The 18105-nt window shown below is 52.7% G+C and overlaps 1 protein-coding gene across 2 annotated transcripts in view; it reads right to left on the bottom strand.

Moving 5' to 3' along the window:
- PNKD (PNKD metallo-beta-lactamase domain containing) overlaps window positions 1-18105 on the bottom strand; it is a gene marked incomplete at both ends in the record, with an annotated part of 81896 nt that overhangs the window by 12206 nt on the left and 51585 nt on the right. The window contains one exon of one of the 2 annotated variants that reach the window (XM_080689675.1): window positions 14692-14852. The exons of the other annotated variant lie outside the window; for it this stretch is intronic. Within the exon in view, the coding sequence (XP_080545801.1) occupies window positions 14692-14852 (161 nt within the window). Of the gene's footprint in view, window positions 1-14691; window positions 14853-18105 lie in introns of those variants that run through there. 2 annotated transcript variants of the gene reach the window in all.

Here is an 18105-nt window from a genome sequence, read left to right on the forward strand (position 1 = left end):
CTCAGTGAGAGAGACCCTGTTTCAAAATAAAGTATAAAAGCCAGGTATGGTGGCACATGATTGTAATCCCAGCATTCAGGAGGCTTAGACAGAAGGATCCAGGTTCAAGGACAGCCTCAGCTATTTAGTGAAGCTTTCTGCAACTCAGTGAGACCCTGTTTCAAAATAAAGAATAAAAAATGGGGCTGGGGGCATAGCTCAGAGGAAGAATGCCCCTGGGTTCCATCCCTAGTACCACACACACACACACACACACACACACACACAAAAGAAGAATAAAAATAGGGCTGGAGTGTAGCTTGGAGATAGAATGCCCCTGGGTTCCATCCCCAGTACCGAAAAAAAAGAAAAAAAAAAAAAAGATAAACATAAACTAAGCTGAGTATGGCGGCTCATGCTTGTAATCCCAGTAATTGGGAGGCTGAGATAGGAGGAGTTCAGCTTCTCAGTCAGCCTCAGCTACTTAGTGAGGCCCTCCACAAATTAGTGAGACCCTATTTCAAAATAAAGAATAAACTGGGCGTGGTGGCGCACGCTTGTAATCCCAGCGCTTGGGAGGCTGAGACAGGAGGATCACACAGGTTCGAAGCCAGCCTCAGCTACTTAGTGAGGCTCTCAGCAACTTAGTGAGACCCTGTTTCCAAATAAAGTATAAAATATGTCTGGGAGTATAACCCGGAGGTAGAAAAGCCCCTGAATTTCACCCCCAGTGCCCCCCCACACACACAAAAGAATAAAACAATAGGGCTGGGGGAGTATCTTAGAGGCAGAATGCCCCTGGGTTCAATTTCCAGTAGCCCGATAAACAAACAAACAAACAAACCAAAATAAGATGGCCCCCTCCTCTGTAACCAACGCACCCATGGCGAGCCCTGTCATTTCTTCCTGCACCAACTTCTGGAGAACACAGCGCTCTCAGAAGGCAGTTCTGGACGCCCGCCACAGCCTGGCTGTGCTCTGTGCCCTGACCAGCCGCGGGTCTCACAGATAAGGCTCCCCATCCACAGCATGGCGATGCCGTACCCTCGGACCGCGTGAAGATGGCGTGACACAGAGCCAGACGACGCGTGGAAGTGCCCCGTCGGGGCCAGGAGGCTGGAAGGGGTTCCGCAACTGTTGTTTCCTTCCCGAATTCAGCGGGGGCTGCACAGCTGCTCCGGCTGGCCGCCGGCGTCTGGGAGGGACGGAGGGGCGGCTCAGTCTCTCCTCCTGGAGGCTCAAATTTGTGCTTCCGCTTTGTTGCCTAACAAGCACTCGCAGCCCGAGCCCTGGCACCAAGAGGCTGTGGAAGAGGCTCTCTTTTTGTTCTCTTTTCTTAGTGGTTCTGAGAAATGAATCCAGGGCCGTTCTACCTTTGAGCTACAGCCCCAGCCCTACTTTATTGTTGATTTTCAAAAGGGTCTCACTAAATTGCTGAGGGCCTTGCTAAGTTGCTGAAGCTGGCCTTGAACCTACAATCCTCCTTTTTCAGCCTCCCAAGTATTTGATTTATGGGGGGTGTGCACTGCCATACCCAGATTTGTTTGCTTTATTCTGCAAATATTTACTGCACTTGTGGGACACTGTGGAGACAGCAGAGAACAGGGTGGATGGCTCTCTGCTTTGGAGAGCTTGTGCCATAGTGAAAGGGAGAACCAACAGACACGAAAGCAGAAACCAGATGCCAGCAAACCACCAGTTAACTCAAGCTGGGGGTGGAAGAGGCCCCCACTGTGGACAGGGTGGTCAGGGAAGCCCTCTTCTCTCCCAGGTAACTCTGGAGCTGGATATAGAGATGGAGCCTGCAGGGCGCACAGTACTGGTACCAAGGCCTGGTATGTCCTGGGGTTGCTGGGGGGGCCTTGGGGCCTCCTGGCAGGGCTGGAGGGGCAGATCGTGCTGGAGCTGGGGTCTGTGAGTTGGGCAGAGGCCTGGCCCTGATGGAGGGGGGTGGGGCACTGCTGGCGGGTCTAAGCAGGAAAGCACATGGCCTGACTTCCCTTGCTGAGTGCTTGCTGGGCTTTTGTGTACAGGATGCATGGCGGGCAGCAGCAGTGGAAGGTGCCTGGAGGCGCCAGTCTTTGGGGTCGGGGAGATGGCGGGGTCTGGACCGGGGTGGTGCTGGAGGAGAAGATGGCTGCTGGCCCCGAGATCTGTGCCAGCTTGGGGTGGTGAGGGGCAGTGTGGCCCTTGCTGGCCCCAGGTCTTGCTCCTTGGGCAGAGCAGGGGACGGCAGGACCGAGCGGGGGCATGAGCGCAGGGCCCGAGGACCTAGATGTGCTGGGACACCCTCCCAGGCCCGTGGGCTTCCTGACAGTGACTGCCTCCCTCCTCCACAGGCCCGCACAGTAACCTGGGCATCGCCCCCACACAGGGTCGCTTCTTTGCTTGCCCCCTTCTTTCTGGGAATCTGCCGTCCTCCCAGTTACACAGCTGGGAGCCCCCATTTGACCCTCTCCCTGGTTCATGCGACCAAAACACGATCCCTCTCAGCTCTGCGTCCTGCCCTGCCTCTTTCTCTCTCTGCCTCCATCCCAGGCTGCAAACCACCAGCAAAAAATTAAAGTTCCCAAAGCATCACATCTGACCCAGCCCTGCTCCTGCTCAAAAGCCTTCAGTGGCTCCCAGTGCTTATTATGAGAATCCAACTCTTGGTCAGGCCCGTGAACTGAGACCAAAGCCAGTTTCTGTCTTCTCCTCTCCTATTTGGTCCAGTGAGAACCCCGTACTCCCAGAGCCAAGGGGTGGAACCCCTGAAATGCCCATCCACAGCGAAATGTATCAATGAGCTTTGCCATAGCCAGGATGTGGGAGGCTATACCGCCAGCAAAACAAATGATCTATGCAACGAGTCTCTCCACACACAGGCTCAAACACAAACCTGGAAGCTAAAAGACATAGTTGAGAAAACAATCTAAATAATCTTTATTTACTAAAAATACCAGCTCTCAGCTAGGTGAATTACAGTTCACACCTATAATTCTAGGACTTGGGAGGCTGAGTCAGGAGGATCACAGGTTTGAGGATAGCCTCAGCAAGTAGCGAGACTCTCATTCATCACTATAGAGAGACCCTGTTTTTTTTTTTTTTTTTTTGCAGGTTTGGGGATGGAACCCAGAGGTATTTGACTTCTGAGCTACATCCGCTGCCCAATTTTTTTTTATTCTTTATTTTGAAACTGGGTCTCACTGAGTTGCGGAGGGCCTCACTAAGTAGCTGAGGCTGCCCACGATCCTCCGGTCTCAGCCTCCTGAGTGCTGGGATTACAAGCGTGCACCACCACACCTGGCTTGAGACCCTGTTTTGTAATAAAAATAAAATAGGATTGGGGTGGTGTAACTCAGAGGAAGAATCCTCTGGGTTTAATCCCCAGTACCAAAACAGAAAAGAAAGAAAGAAAGAAGGAAAGCCATTTTAGCTCCTTTTTCTTTCTTCTTTCTGTGGTCCAGGGGCACTCTATCCGTGAGCTATATGCTTCCAGGCCTATTTTATTTTTTAATTTGAAACAGGGTCTTACTAAGTTGCCAAGTTCCTTATTAAGTTGCCGAGGCTGATCTTGAACCTGAGATCTTCCTGCCTCAGCCTCCCAAGCACTGGGATTATAGGGGTGCACCGCCACACCTGGCCGGCTACCTACTATTTTAAGATAAGTAGAAGCAAAGAATTAGGGCAACTGAGGCTGTCCAAAGTCCAATGGCGTGCTCCTTAAGGCAGGTGGGTGGTGGGCTTGGGTGGGTGGGGTCAGCCTTCTACTCTAACTGTGATGTTTTATTTTTGAAGCTGGGGCGTGGGACACGGGATTGCTATATGATCTAGCCTTTTTTTTTTTTTGGAATGCCTTAACTCATTAAAATTTCAAAACCAAACCTTGTTCCCTGTCTCTGCCCTGGCAGGCTTCCGTGCCTGTCTGCAATGCCCTTCTGCCTGGCCTCCGGGCCTTCTCTACTTACTGAAATCCTAAGCACCTTTCAGGGCTCAGCTCACTTCTCGGGGATGCAGCCCTTGATGATGTCAGCTCTTCCTCTGCTCTATCAGAGCTTGTGCCTCCAACCCCGGGGAGCTGGGGCCCTGTGCCTGTCGGCTTCCATTGCGGGCAGCCTGGTCAGCCCCTGCCCTGCCGCTGCAGACTCCCACCTGCTCCTCCTGTGCCTTCACACGGCTCCTCCCCCGTCTCCTGGAGTGCCCAGCCCTGACACAGATAGCAGGTGGCACGCACGAAAGGCTGGCTAGGGACTAGGAAGGCCAGGAAGGGGACCAGGCATGTAGGTGGTACAGCGATGCTCCCAGACAGTAGATCCCCGGCAAGGCCAGGCAGATCCTGGGAAGCCCAGAGGAGCGCCTTGCCCAATTTCTGCCGCTCCACCCCTGAGCTTCCCTCCCCTCCACACCCACCTGCTTCCCATGTCCCTCCCCTCTCCCTGGCCCCTGCAGACCCGGGCAAGCAGGGTGCTCTGCCAAGCAGGTCACCCAGACCCAAAGGCATGGGTGGGGCTGCGTCACTGGGGCACAGCTTCCCAAGTTCCCCTGCCCTGCGTCTGCAGCTGGGTGGAAGGAGCAGGGGCCTGGGCGTCTGCAGCCGGATCCCCAGTCCTTGCTTGCCCCCCTTGAGTCACAGAACCCATCTGGAGCTTCGTGGCTTCTCGGAGGAACGATTGCGGAGCCTTAGCTTTTTTCCCTTCACTCTGAGTTGAGCATCTCCTGTCCATCACCTCAGGTCATCCTCAAAACAAGTCGAGGTGGCCACGATAACCCCCTTTGAACAGGTGAGGAGACCCAGAGAGGAGGGAAGGGCTTTGCTGGAGACCATACCGCGAGTGGGCAACAGGGCGAGGTCAGAACCCCTGCAGGCAGCCCCAGCTGAGGTCTACTCGGCCACCACAAAACTAGCTAGTAGGGCGAGGCCGGAGAGTCTGAACAATTGGGGGACACCCAGTTCATCTGAGGGCCCTCGCTGTCTACGTGGTGACAGGGACCAGGACACACGGCGCAATGCTATGGCCTCTTGGACCTCCAGAGTCTGGGAAGAACTCGGAACCCTCCCCCTGGACCAACGTTTCCAAACGCAGCATTCTGCAGAGAACCGCAGAGGGGCGGGGACCCCAGGGGTCTCTGGATAAGACCCCCCAAGGACTCTTAGAGGCCCCTTTCAAACCTCAGCTCTGAGATTCCTGATCCTAGCTGGTCTGAGGGTTCCACAGGTACCCTGGGGAGTCAGGCGGAGGGGAGAGTTTAGGCAAAAGAAAGTGAGCCTAGTTGGGAAAATACGTCCTAAAGGAGACCGGTAGAAAGCTGTGTCCTACCGCCAACCGCTGGCCAAAACACCACTGACCCACGTAAAGGCCCTGCTTTTTTTGTTTTGTTTTGCAGTACTGGGGGTTAAACCATGGGCATCTACCCTTGTTCTTTTAGTTTGCAGTGCTGGGGATGGAACCCAGGGGCTCACACGCACTAGGCAGGTGCCTCACCCCTGAGCTACGCCCCAGCCTTTGGCCCCCTGGTTTCTTGAGCCATTACCAGATACACAGCTTCTTTTCTTTTGTAGCTAGATGCAAGAATTTATTCCCCAAGCCTCAGTTTCCCTTTCTGTTAAACCAAGTGTTTCTCCTGTTCTTAAAAGTTCACATGAGCCTCAGCAACTTAGTGAGACCCTGTTTCCAAATAAAATATAAAATAGGTCTGGGAGTATAGCCCAGAGGTAGAAGGCCTCTGGGTTCCACCCCCAGTACCACCAAAAAAAAAAAAAAGTTCACATAATTTACTGGTCCCCCAAGCCAGATGTGGTTTCACCATGCCGCGGGTTTCCCCTGGCTTTACCAATAAGCTGGGGCCTAACTTCTCAGAGGTGGGCTCTAACCACCTGCAACAGAATGATCTGAGGATGCCTCTTAAACAAGAAGATCCTCCGCTGTGGAGGCTGAGGCAGGAGGATCACAAGTTTGAGGCCAGCCTGAGCCACTTAGCAAGACCCTGACTCAAAATAAAATAAAGGGTTGGCAGCCAGCCACGTGTGGTGGCACATGCCTAAAGTCCCAATACTTTGGAGGCCGAGACAGAAGGATCACATGTTCAAGGCCAGTCTTAGCAACTTAGTGAGGCCCTCAGCAACTTAGAAAGACCCTGTTTCAAAATAAATAAAATAGTTAAAATAGGGCTGGGGTTGTAGCTCAGAGGCAGAATACCTCTGGATCTAATCTTCAGTACCACAAGATAGACAGATGAAGGAGAGAGAGAGAGAGAGAGAGAGAGAGAGAGAGAGAGGGCGGGCGGGCTGGGGGTGTAGCTCAGAGGTAGAACTCTCCTGGGTTCAAGTCTCAGTACTTTAAAAAAAAAAAAAAGCTTTGACTTTCTCTTTTCTTTTCCTCTTTTCTTGGACTCTGATTCAGTAGTTCTGGGTCCCGGAACTACCCACCATCACCTCACAAAAAAGAAAATAGTTTCCTAATTGGTCCTCTGGGACCCAGTTGGGAGACAGAAAAACCACCCTGCAGAGTGGGGCTGGGAGTGGGGCGGGGGAGCGGCCTGGCTGGGCTGCAGCTGACCCTCCCTGGTCAGGGCTGTGGGCGAGGCCGGCCCCCAGCGCCGGCTCCCAGAGCCCTGTTCGCTCCTTGCCTCAGAGCCAAGAATGGCTTCGCTGGTATCTGAGGCGGCCTCTAGCCACAGGAGGCTGTGTGGGCAGTGAAGCACCCCCCCACCCCCCCACCCCCAGAAAACACAATGGAGCTCTTCTTCTTCCCCCGGGGAGCCTTTACCATCTGGGCAGTCCTGAGAGAAGCCGAGGGCGTTCAAGTGTCTGTCCCAGCTGGGCCCAGGGCCCAACCTCAGGCCAGAGAGGAAGGCGCAAAGGGCTCTGCGTGCAACAGACTGGCCCGAAGGCTCCTAATGCCAGGTGCTCCTCCCTCACCTCGCTGCTCTCCAAGAGGCCCGACTTTAGGGGCCCCAGATCCAGGAAGCAAAAGGCGAGCCCCGCTGGCGAGGCCTCTGCTCCTGGGCTAGGACAGCTTACCCAGGCTTTGCATCTGACCAGCAACAGGACATCTTCTTTTTTGGGGGGTGGGGTGAAGGGGGATTCTAGGGATTGAACCCAGGGGCGTCCTACCCTCTAGGGTACACGATTGGCCTTCTTTACTTTTATATTTTTAATTTTGAAATAGGCTCCCACTAAGTTGCTGAGACTGGCCTTGAACTTGTGATCCTTCTGTCTTAGCCTCCCAAGTATTGGGATTACAGGCATTTGCCACTACACCTAGCTTACAGGACAATATTATTATTATTATTATTATATTATTATTATTATTATTATTGGTGGTACTGGGGTTCCTGGAAGCCCTTCAATCTCTGGGCTACACTCCCAGACCTATTTTATATTTTTATTTGGAAACAGGGTCTCCTAAGCCAGTGTGCACGGCTGGCTTTGAACCTCCTGTCTCTGCCTCCCAAGCACGGGGATTACAAGCGTGCACCACCATGCCCGGCTTACAGGACAATCTTAATGTCACCAACTTGGAATGGCTGAGGGCAGAAGGACCTGGTGGGCCACGAGGACCTGGGTCTACCAGAGCCTGGGTCTGCGTGGGGCTCCCACAGCACATGGCAGCTCCCGGGTTTGTGCTTCCTCAGAACTGAGCAAAGAACAATGCAAGACAGCTGATCAGGCCCTGGGGGCGTTTCCTGAAGTATGTATGGGAGGGGGGCGCTGCCCCTGTCCAGAGTGTGCGCAGAGTCAAAGCACAGGCCGCTCTCCCAGCCTGTGGGCCCAGGAGAGCTCTTCCCAGACTCCACAGCCCTCTCCAGAGGACAGCCATCCTTCACACAGGGAGGAGAGGCAGCCCCTGGGGGCTTGTGAGCAGGACCAGAGGCCTGTCCTGGCCAGACGGGCTGGCTGGGTTCGCTGTCTCCTGTACCTAGGCCACAGGCCCAGCCCAGGCTCTGGGTTTGGGTCTGTCTTGGTTTCTCCTCTTCTGCATCCAGATCCCAGGTTTCTTGATTCAACCCTGGGCCAGGGCTGTGGGAGTTCAGCCCGGGGACCAGAGCTGAGACTCCGCGGCCCCAGAACAGGCGAGAAGATGCCCTGAGCTCTGAGGGAGATGGTGGCAGGGCCCAGTATGGAGGTGGAGATGGACCGAGGAGGCCAGGCCGGCTTCAGGAGGACATGGCACCTGTGCCAAGCCATTCATTCATCCACTCACTCAAAAACATCTAACAAGGGCCACCGACATGCCAGGCACTGTTATAGGAGCTGGGATGCGGTGGTGAACAAAGTTTATTCCCACCTGTAGCCATGTTCTGGTTGGAGGAGAGAACCAATAAACAAGTATGTTTATTAACAATAAACAAGCCATTCCATAGTATGCCCCGTGGAGAAGAGAGAATGGGGAGTGCAGGGGCGGGACACCATTGGCTTGTGGGCTGGGCGGGGCAGGCCTGTCTGAGGAGGTGAAGGCAGCAAGGGAAGCCATGTCAGAAGGGCCTTCCAGGCCAAGGCAGGGGCAGGGTGCAGAGGGGCTCCCATCCATTCCTGGAGGGACTCTGGCTTCCTAAGCCCCTTTAACAGAAGTGACACATTTCAACTCCCATCTGAGAGAACACAGCCCCTGTAGGCGGTACGGCTCGGGACACCTACTCAGAGCCAGGTTTTGGAAAGCAGCAGCCGCAGAGGGCAGGAGGGCCAGTGGGGAGGGCAGGGAGGCTGAGAGGATGCTGTGGATGCTGGACCACTGCTTCCCAAGGGCCCACAGGCTTACAGAAAAGAAAAGGGCCCTGCTCCCTCCTGCCAGGCTGCATCGCAAGTATGCCACCTCACCACCTGTGCCTGGCTCTCATTCAGGCCATGAACTGGAGGATCCCTAAGCTCAGGACATCAAGCCAGTGGCCTCAAGGTTTCCTCTAGCCGGGCATGGTGTTGCACACCTGTTATCCCAGTACTTAGGAGGCGGAGACAGGAAGATCTCAGGTTCAAGGACAGGTTCAGCAAGTAGTGAGACTCTTATCAACCTAGAGAGACGCTGTTTCCAAAATAAAAATAAAATAGGGCTAGGGGTGTAACTCGGAGGTAGAATACCCCAGGGCCAATGCTCAGTACCCGCCCCCTAGACCAAAGTTTCCTTTTGTATAAGTGGTGGAAGCAAGGTCCATACCTCAGTAGTCCTGCTACTTGGGAGACTGAGATAGGAGAACTGCAGTTTGGAGGATCTCCTTAGCAAGGAGTGAGACCTTGCTTCAGAACCAAAAAATAAAAAAGGACTGGGGTTATAGCTTGGAGGTAGATTACCCCTGGATTCAATCCCCAGCACAATAACAACAACAACAGCAACAACAACAAGAAGGAATCCCTAGGTACAAATATGAAGGGGGCTTGGAAAGCTGGGATTGTCTATCCCCAAAGGCTGGCTGCTACTGACCGTCTTAGGTCTGTAAAACAATCTCAGCCCTGGACAAATCCAGCCTCAGGCCCCACTCACCCTCTCTTCTGGAGACAGAAGCTCTCCTTGGGGCTCTGTTCTACAAATTTCTCTAAACCATCACTGAAGCTAGGTGTGGTCGAGCGCACCTGTAATTCCAGTACTTGGGAGGCTGAGACAGGAAGATCACAGGTTCAAAGTCAACCTCAGCAATTTAGCAAGACCCTCTTAGCAAGACCATTTCAAAATGAAAAAGGGCTGGGCTGTAGCTCAGAGGTGGAATGCCCATGGGTTCAATCCCTAGTACCATCCTCTCCTAAACAACAATCACTGAGAAGGCAGGGGAAAGGGAAACTGAGGCACGAGGCCGGAGAGACATTGGGGAGCTCCCTGGTGCATCCTGCCACCGCAGGGAGCTCGCTGCGTCCCACCCCTGCCAAAGTTTGGGCCCTTTTCCCCCTGTTCCTCTGCACCTTTCCCCTACCCCTGGAGAGCAGACCAGATTCGATCCCAGTCTCTGCCCAGGCCAGTGAGGTGTTCCTAAAAGAATAAAAGGATAGGGACTTCCAGATGGGAGGTGAGTGGAGAGCCAGGAGGCAAGCAAGGACATTCCGGAAGCCTCTGGCCACACCTCGTACCCTCCCTCTGGCCCACCCCAGGCTACAGCACCAGCAATTGCCAACGTTTCCTGAGCACTTTCTCTAATCGAGCCCGGTGCACTTACATTTCCAATTTCGTTCCTTCCTGGTGGGAGTCCTACAGGGAGCATTAGCCTCATTCCCATTTTATAGATGCAAAGCGGGCAGATGGGGTATCTGTCCCAGCTCACAAGGCCACTGTGCAGCGAAGCCAGGGTTCAGAAGCTCACCTGTCCAGTGCCCTTGCATGCTGTGTGCTTAGCTAATGCACACCCTCTCCTGGACCCACAGAGCCCCCAGCACTTGTGTCTGACCTCAGCTAAGCCCGGATCCGCCCTGGGTTGTCCCTGGTTATTCCCATCCCCGAACAATACTGGTTAGGATAGAACCCAGAAGCATTCTACCCTCAAGTTACACCCTCCAGCCCCATTATTATTATTATTATTATTATTATTATTATATCATTTTTTTTTTTTTTACTTTGAATCGGTCTCCCTCAGTTGCTGAGAATCTCACTAAGTTGCTGAATCTGGCCTCAAACCAGAGATCTTCCTGTCTCAGCCTCTCAAGTACTGTACACCACCATGGCTTGGCGGAGCAAAGCTTTCACAAAATCATCAGACACAACTTTTATAAAATTAACTCATTATTAATGATAATATATACAGCACCTCTCTGAGCTCTTGCTTAGGATTTCCATTATCTGCTTTTGGGCTCCAAAGGGAATCCCATTTGCGGTCCTCCCAGCCACACCTTTATGTTGAGAGTGCCCTGTGCTTCCCCCTCCCTCCCCACCTTCTTCCTGCAGGCCTGGAGGCGCCTGCACCAACGCCAACACGCACCCCCACACACACTTCCTGCTAGTATGCCTCCTCCCCCCACCCCAAAGTCCAGCGGCCTCACCCCAGGGGACTGGACCAATTGTTTCTCCACTGCTGGCAGTCTGGAATTCTGATTCCAGGCACACTCTCTGCTCTTATAATTTGGGAAGTTGATTCCAAAGCAACCTTGAAATTCAGACAAAGGAAAGTCTATAATAATACTGAATTCTGAAGCTCTCTGAGAATCCCAACTCCAGAGATGTGGAAACTCTTAAATCCCAACTTCTAGGCATACACACACCCTCACAATTCTGATAGAACTGGACATTCTTTTCCTTTTTTTCTTTCATTTTTTGGTTGGTACTTACTGGACATTGAACCCAGGGTCATTCTACCTCTAAGCCATACCCTCAGCCCTTTTATTATTTTTGTTTTGTTTTGTTTTGAAACAGGGTCTCATTAGGTTGCTGAGAGCCTCACTAAGCTGCTGAGGCTATTTTCAAACCTGCAATCCCCCTGTCTCAGCCTCCCAGGTGCTGGGGTTACAAGCATGGGCCACCAGGCTGAGCTGATCCTGGACATTGTGATCTCAGGAATTCTGATTCCAGTCCCTCATGGATACGCCTATTTTCCACTTCCTCAGACTATTTGTATGACTTCATACTTGCCAATTTTGGAAGCTAAAAGTAGATTTAAAACACCCTCCCCAACAGAACTATAAAATTTCCAGAACTTTTGTGAGGAAAAATGTTTTGGGTTTTGGGTAACAGGGTTTGAACCCAGGATATTGTACATCTGAGCTATACTCCCACCCCCTTTTACTTTTTATGTTGAAGCAGAGTCTCATTTTCTGAGGCCGGTCTTGAATCGAATACTAGGATTATAGGCGTGTGCCACCTTGCCCAACTTTGCTTGTTTGCAGTACTGGTGGTGGAACCCAGGGGCATTCTACCTCTGAGCTATACCCTCAGCTCTACTTTTCATTATTTATTTTGAAACAGGGTCTAATTAAGTTGCAGAGGGCCTCACTAAGTAGCTGAGGCTGTTGGAGAACCCATGATCCTCCAGTCTCAGCCTCCCAAGGACTGAGATAACAAGCATGTGCCACAGCGCCTTGGCTTGCTTTTTATGTTTGTTTGTTTTGTGGTACTGGGGGGTGGAACCCAGGGGCTTTTCTACCTCCAGGCTATACTCCCAGATCTATTTTATACTTTATTTGGAAACAGGGTCTCACTAAGTTGCTGAGAGCCTCACTAAGTAGGTGAGGCTGACTTTGAACCTGTGTGATCCTCTTGTCTCAGCCTCCCAAACGTGGGAATTACAAGCGTGCACCACCATACCCAGCCCAACCATTTTTTTGAAACTCCAAATCTGGGGGGCTCAAGATGTAGCTCAGTGGTAAAGTGCTTGTCTAGTATGCGTTCAATCTCCAGTAACACCATACCACTAAAAAAAAAAAAAAAAAAAAAAAAAGCAGATCCAGGGCATAGATCAGTGGTAGAATACATGGTTAAGGACCTGGGTTCATAATCCCTAGCATTGCTGGGCATGGTGGCACACGCTTGTAATCCCTGCGCTTGGGAGGCAGAGACAGGAGGATCCCACAGGTTCAAAGTCAGCCTTGCTGGCTAAAGAGACCCTGTTTCCAAATTTAAAAAAAGTATAAAAATAGATCTGGGAGTATAGCCCGGAGGTAGAAGGGTTTCCAGGAACCTCAGTACCACCAAAAACAAAAACAAAACAAAACAAAACAAAACAATCCTAGCATCACCACCACCACCAAAACCCAAAATGTGGAAATATTAATACTTAAAATCTGGGTGTATTCATTTCGAGTCACCCCTCCATGTCACTCGGGCATGGGGCTGTATTTCTACTTTCTGTATTTCTATCTTTTAATAAACTTCTTTAAATCTTCAAAAAAAATACTTAAAATCTCATTTTAATGCTATTTGCAAAGCAATGGAAACTTGGTTTGAGTTTTATCTACAATGTCCAATGTTTGGAGTGTTGGAAACATTAATGCCCTAAAGGTCAGCACAAGATTCACCCCACCCCTAATATTCTTTTTTTTCTGTCCACTAGGCCTTTATATCTCTATTTCTTTTTATTTTTCTTTCTTTTTTCTTTTTCTTTCTTTCTTTTTTTTGTGGCACTGATGTAGGATAGAAGGAATAAGTAGGTAGAAAGGAGACAGACAGGAAGGAAAAGTAAAAATATAACTTTGATATAAGAACCTGGAGCTGAAGTGCTTCTGCCTCTAGTCCACAAACCAGTTCTCTTTCCCAGACCTGACTCTACCATACATTCTTGGGAAACCTGTAGATCCTAGAGTTAACAATATTTCCAAGAAAACCTATAATTTAGGATATCCCAGCTTATCCGTCAATCAACTAATGAGGACCCCAATCAACCCAAGATCATCCACCCTGAGGCTGACCAGACCACAGACCATCAGGAAGCGCCTCGGGACTACTGGACTGAGCTCACCCACCCTAAGGCTGCCAGACCACCTGCCCACCATAAACCGCCTAGGGACTACCGAACTGAGCTCATCCTCACACACCTTCTCTAGCCCACCCCTCACGAACGTCCCCTATAAGAAGAGAACGCTGAACTCCCCAAAATGCCTTCCTCATCTTGAGGGGCCCGCATTCTCTCTTGAATGTTTCCTCCCCTTTTCCCCAATAAACCTCTGTCCATGTCTCTGACTGGCGCGCGCTGAAGTTCTTTTCCCTCACGTTAGCCAAGGACCCTGCAGACCCCGAGTTCCTGAGCAGAGAACTCACCCCAACATCTTTGGCACCCCAACAGCACTGGGGGTTGACGTTGACCCAGGGGCATTCTACCTCTGAGCTACCCCCCAATCCTATTTTTTGTTTTGAAACAGGGTCTAAGTTGTGGAGACTTCACTAAGTTGAGGGGCTGGTCTGGAACCTGCAATCCTCCGGTCTCAGCCTCCCAAGTGCTGTGATCCCAAGGACGCACCAGCACACCCCCACACCCCACTACATCTCTGTTTCTTAGATGAAGAGTGAATGGACTCCTAGCCTGAGGCCTTAGGCAGCTTCTGGGGTGCTCTGGGATGGGGGAGGGGTGAACTGCACAATGGCTTCTCTGAAGCTCAGGAAATTCCCAGGCTTAAGCCAGGCTTATGGCCAGGGCTCCCACAATCCCCAACCCCAACATCACGATCCCTACGCTGGGGATGAGGTCCTGTCCCATGATCCTCCTAGAAGTAGGGGAGGGACAGGGACTCTTAGAAACCTGGCTTCTTCCTCCTAGCCTCTCCTGTCTGGGTGGCAGAACAGAACTGGCCACCCCTGGTGTCTGGGCCAGGGGAGGAAGGTACAAAGGGGGGATGGATGGAAGAGTCACTAGTCGGTCTGTGAGCTCCCACCAGCCAGTCCAGCTGGATTTCACAGTCGGGGGCTTTGCCCGGGCCAGGATGGGAGGTAGAAGGAGAGGGACAGATGGACCTACAGGGCTGCTCGGGACAGAAGAGTCTCCCGGGAGCCGGGGAGCCGGGCATGGGAGGGGGAGGGGTTGGCAGGGGGCAAGCTCCGGTGCCAGTCGCTGGTCCGAGGCATCCTCCCTCCTGCACCTGCCGACCTCAGCCCCGACGGCTCCGGCGCGACCCCGCGTGGCCAGCTGCTCCCTGGCTTCCCCGGCCCGCCTCCCCAGCCCTCTTTTTTCCTATCCCGATTCTCCATCTTTCCAACTCCTTCCCTCCCCAGCCCCGCTGAGACCCCTCTGGCTGGCCCGGCCCCCCGAGCCCAGGCCGGCGGGAGTCCGATCCCCCACCCCGCCCGCCCCCCGCGCCTTCCCCGCCCGCGGGCCGGAGCCCGCACTGACCCGATTCGGAAGAGCAGCCGCCGGCTGCGCGTCATGAGCAGGCAGCCCAGGCCCCGCCGCGCCCGGCCGCCGCGGGGGCTCAGGAGCAGCGCGAGGGCGAGCAGCAGCAGCCCGCAGCCGCCGACCCAGAGCCCGGGCGCCGGCCAGCCCAGCCAGGCCATGCCCGGCCTGCGGCCGCCCGGGGCGGGGCCGGTTGCCAGGCGACCGCCGGGCCCTCCCCCGCCGGCTGGGGGGCGTGCGGGGCGGGCTCGCGCCTGCCCGCCGGGTGCCCGCGGGAGGCTGGGCCTGGCAGCTGCGGGCTGCGCCGGTCCCGGCTCACAGTTGCCCAAATCCTGAGCGGGGAGCGCAGCCCGCAGCCGGCCAGCCTCCTCCCCACCCCCGGGGACTCCGGGAGAAGCCCCGCAGTGGTCTTCCTGGCAAGAAACCCTAGACTCGAAACTTCTTTTTTGGGGGCTGGAAAAAACCCTGGGAGTTTGTCTGGGTCAGACGCCTTTCACTAAAATGACTTGTCTCACTCCTCCCGGGTGGCAGGCACTGTGCCAGCCAGGCTGTGGGATTCAAAGGTCACAGACACAAATCTCAGTGCCCTGGAGCCTGCAGTCCACATTCTACTGGGGCAACCAACCAAGTGCGCAAACAACAGAAGTTTATGTGTGTAATTAACTAATGTATCACATGCGCGAGGCTGCAGAGAGCAAACCCGGGCTATGATACGGAGCGCAGAGGACCCGCTTAGAGGGGAGGGCTCCTGAGCACGTGACATTTAACCCAGGTGCTGAAGGCTAAGAAGGGGCCACAGAGGCGCAGGGAGAGCGACTGACCAGGGCTGTGCAGCCACGGGTGCCCAGCGAGGTCCAGGACCAAAGGCCCTCACTCCTGTGCTGCGCTGTGCTTTCCCACCCCTGCCCCAGCCCCTCACTGCTGGCTGCCTGATGGGCCCCTGAAGGGCAGCCAAGGCCGGGGTGGGGTGGGCATGTGGGCAAGTGATGAAGTCTACACACTTGGGCCAGGGGAGCCAGGGCTGGGCTCCTCTGGATCCGGCCTTGTCCTGGCCGGGCTCAGGAAGGGAAGGAAACGCTCGGGGTCTGGCCTGGCTCCCAGAGGGAGGGGGAGGGAAGCAGGTGAGGCCATGGTCTGTTCTCCTCCCACTTCCTGTGCTCTGGTCTGAGAGGAGGAGATAAGTCAACCCCACATCACACATTTTCTCTCTCCCTCAGAGGCACAAGGATTAGACATGTAAAGGCAAAATGCCTACTCTACGGAGTGTGTACCTGTAGTATTATGCACAATGTAATAAGCCTTCCTCCCCAAAAGCCAAGGGATGGCAGGGCGCTGGTGCCTGCCCAGAATCCCAGCTGCTGGGGACGCTGAGGCCGAAGATGGCAAGTTCCAGACCAGCCTGGGCAATTTAGCAAGACCCTGTCTCAAATAAATAAACAAAAAAGGCTCTGGAGATACAGCGCAGTGGTAGAGTGCCTCTGAGGTCAGTCCCCAGTACACAAAAAAGAAAAAAGCCACAAGATGGATGAAATTGTCCCCAAACTCAACTGTAATTCATCTAGCTTTGGGTTCAATCCCAAAAACCCACCGTTGCTGGGAGTGATGGTGCACACACCTGTAGTTCCAGTACTTGGGAGGCTAAGGCAGGAGGTTTGAGGCCGGCCTCAGCAAATTTAATGAGACCTTTAGCAACTTAGTGAGAATTTCCTTCTTTCTTTCTTTCTTTCTTTCTTTCTTTCTTTCTTTCTTTCTTTCTTTCTTTCCTGTATTGGGGATGGAACCCAGGGGCATTCTACTTCTGAGCTTCACCCCCAGCATATTTTTTATTCTTTATTTTGAAACAGGGTCTCACTGAGTTGCAAAGGACCTCACTAAGTAGCTGAGGCTGTCGGCGAACCGAGATCCTCCTGTCTCAGCCTTCCAAGTGCTGGAATTACAAGCATGTGACACCACACCTGGCTGAGACTGTTTCCAAATTTAAAAATAACTAAATAAAATAGGGCTAGGGTGCATCTTGGAGGTAGATTGCCACTGGGTTCAATCCTAGTACCACACATAGAGAGGGAAGAGGAGGAGGAGGAGGAGGAGGAGGAGGAGGAGGAGGAGGAGGAGGAGGAGGAGGAGGAGGAGGAGGAGGAGGAGGAACAGGAGGAGGAAGAGGACGAGGACGAGGACAAGGACGAGGAGGAAAACCAGTGTATGCCTGCCTGCAATCACAGAGAGGAAGAAGAAGGCCAGTGTGTGCATACCCACAGCCATGGAGTCTCTTTTATGTGGTCCGTCTTGGGAGACGATGCCTGGGGCCTGCTCCCTCCCTGTCCCTTGCCTGTAGCTCAGCTTCTCAGTGCCTGGCACAGAAAGGGCAGGCGCTGCAGAGGAAGACTGATAACCGATTCACAGAAGGCTCTTCCAGGACAGGGACGTTGTGTCTCTAAGTCTGTGTCTGTACATGCAAAGGGCAGAATTGTGGAGTATTGTAAGCACAACTGCTACAGGTAAGACTGTTCCAGGCAGGCATTATATTGAGAAATTAAAACACAAGTCATTGGCATCTGAAACAAGAAATGCAGGCTCAGACATGATCCTGTGGAAAACATACAAACAGCTGAATCCCAAAGCTCATGCCATATGCACGCGTTAATAAGATTATACATAATAAATCCAAGATGCATTTTATGAGATGCTGGGAGGCCAGGCAGGGCTGGGGATAAGGTGTGAGGGCGAGTGCTTTAGGAGGCTCATACAAGCTCAGGGATCCGTCCTCTTCTACCCTGGACTGTTCTGGAAGATTTCCCATGTCTGCTCCAAATCTGCTTTATTTGTTTTTATTATTTATTTTTTGCGGGTCTGGGGATGGAACCCAGAGGCATTTGACCTCCGAGCTACACCGCCTGCCCAATTTTTTTTTAATTCTTTATTTTGAAACAGGGTCTCACTGAGTTGCGAAGGGCCTAAGTAGCTGAGGCTGTTTGCTAACTGCGATTCTCCAGTCTCAGCCTCCGGAATGCTGGGATTACAAGCATGCGCCACCACGCCCGGCTCCAAATCTGCTTTAATTGCACCTCATCTCCCATAATAATCTTTTGTCCCACTCAGGCTGATGCTCATTATTCACCCTTTCCTGTAATATATATATATATATATATATATATATATATATATATATATATATACACACACACACACACACACACACACATATATATACATATATACACATATATACATATATACATATATCTTCTTTTTTTTGGGGTGGTACTGGGGGTGGAACCCAGAGGCTTTCTACCTCCAGGCTATACTCTCCCAGACCTTTTTTTATATTTTATTTGGAAACAGGGTCTCACTAAGTTGCTGAGAGCCTCACTAAGTAGCTGAGGCTGGCTTCGAACCCGTGCAATCCTCCTGTCTCAG

This window comes from Muscardinus avellanarius (genome assembly GCF_963383645.1).
Source record: "Muscardinus avellanarius genome assembly, chromosome: 2".
NCBI classification, from domain to species: domain Eukaryota; kingdom Metazoa; phylum Chordata; class Mammalia; order Rodentia; family Gliridae; genus Muscardinus; species Muscardinus avellanarius.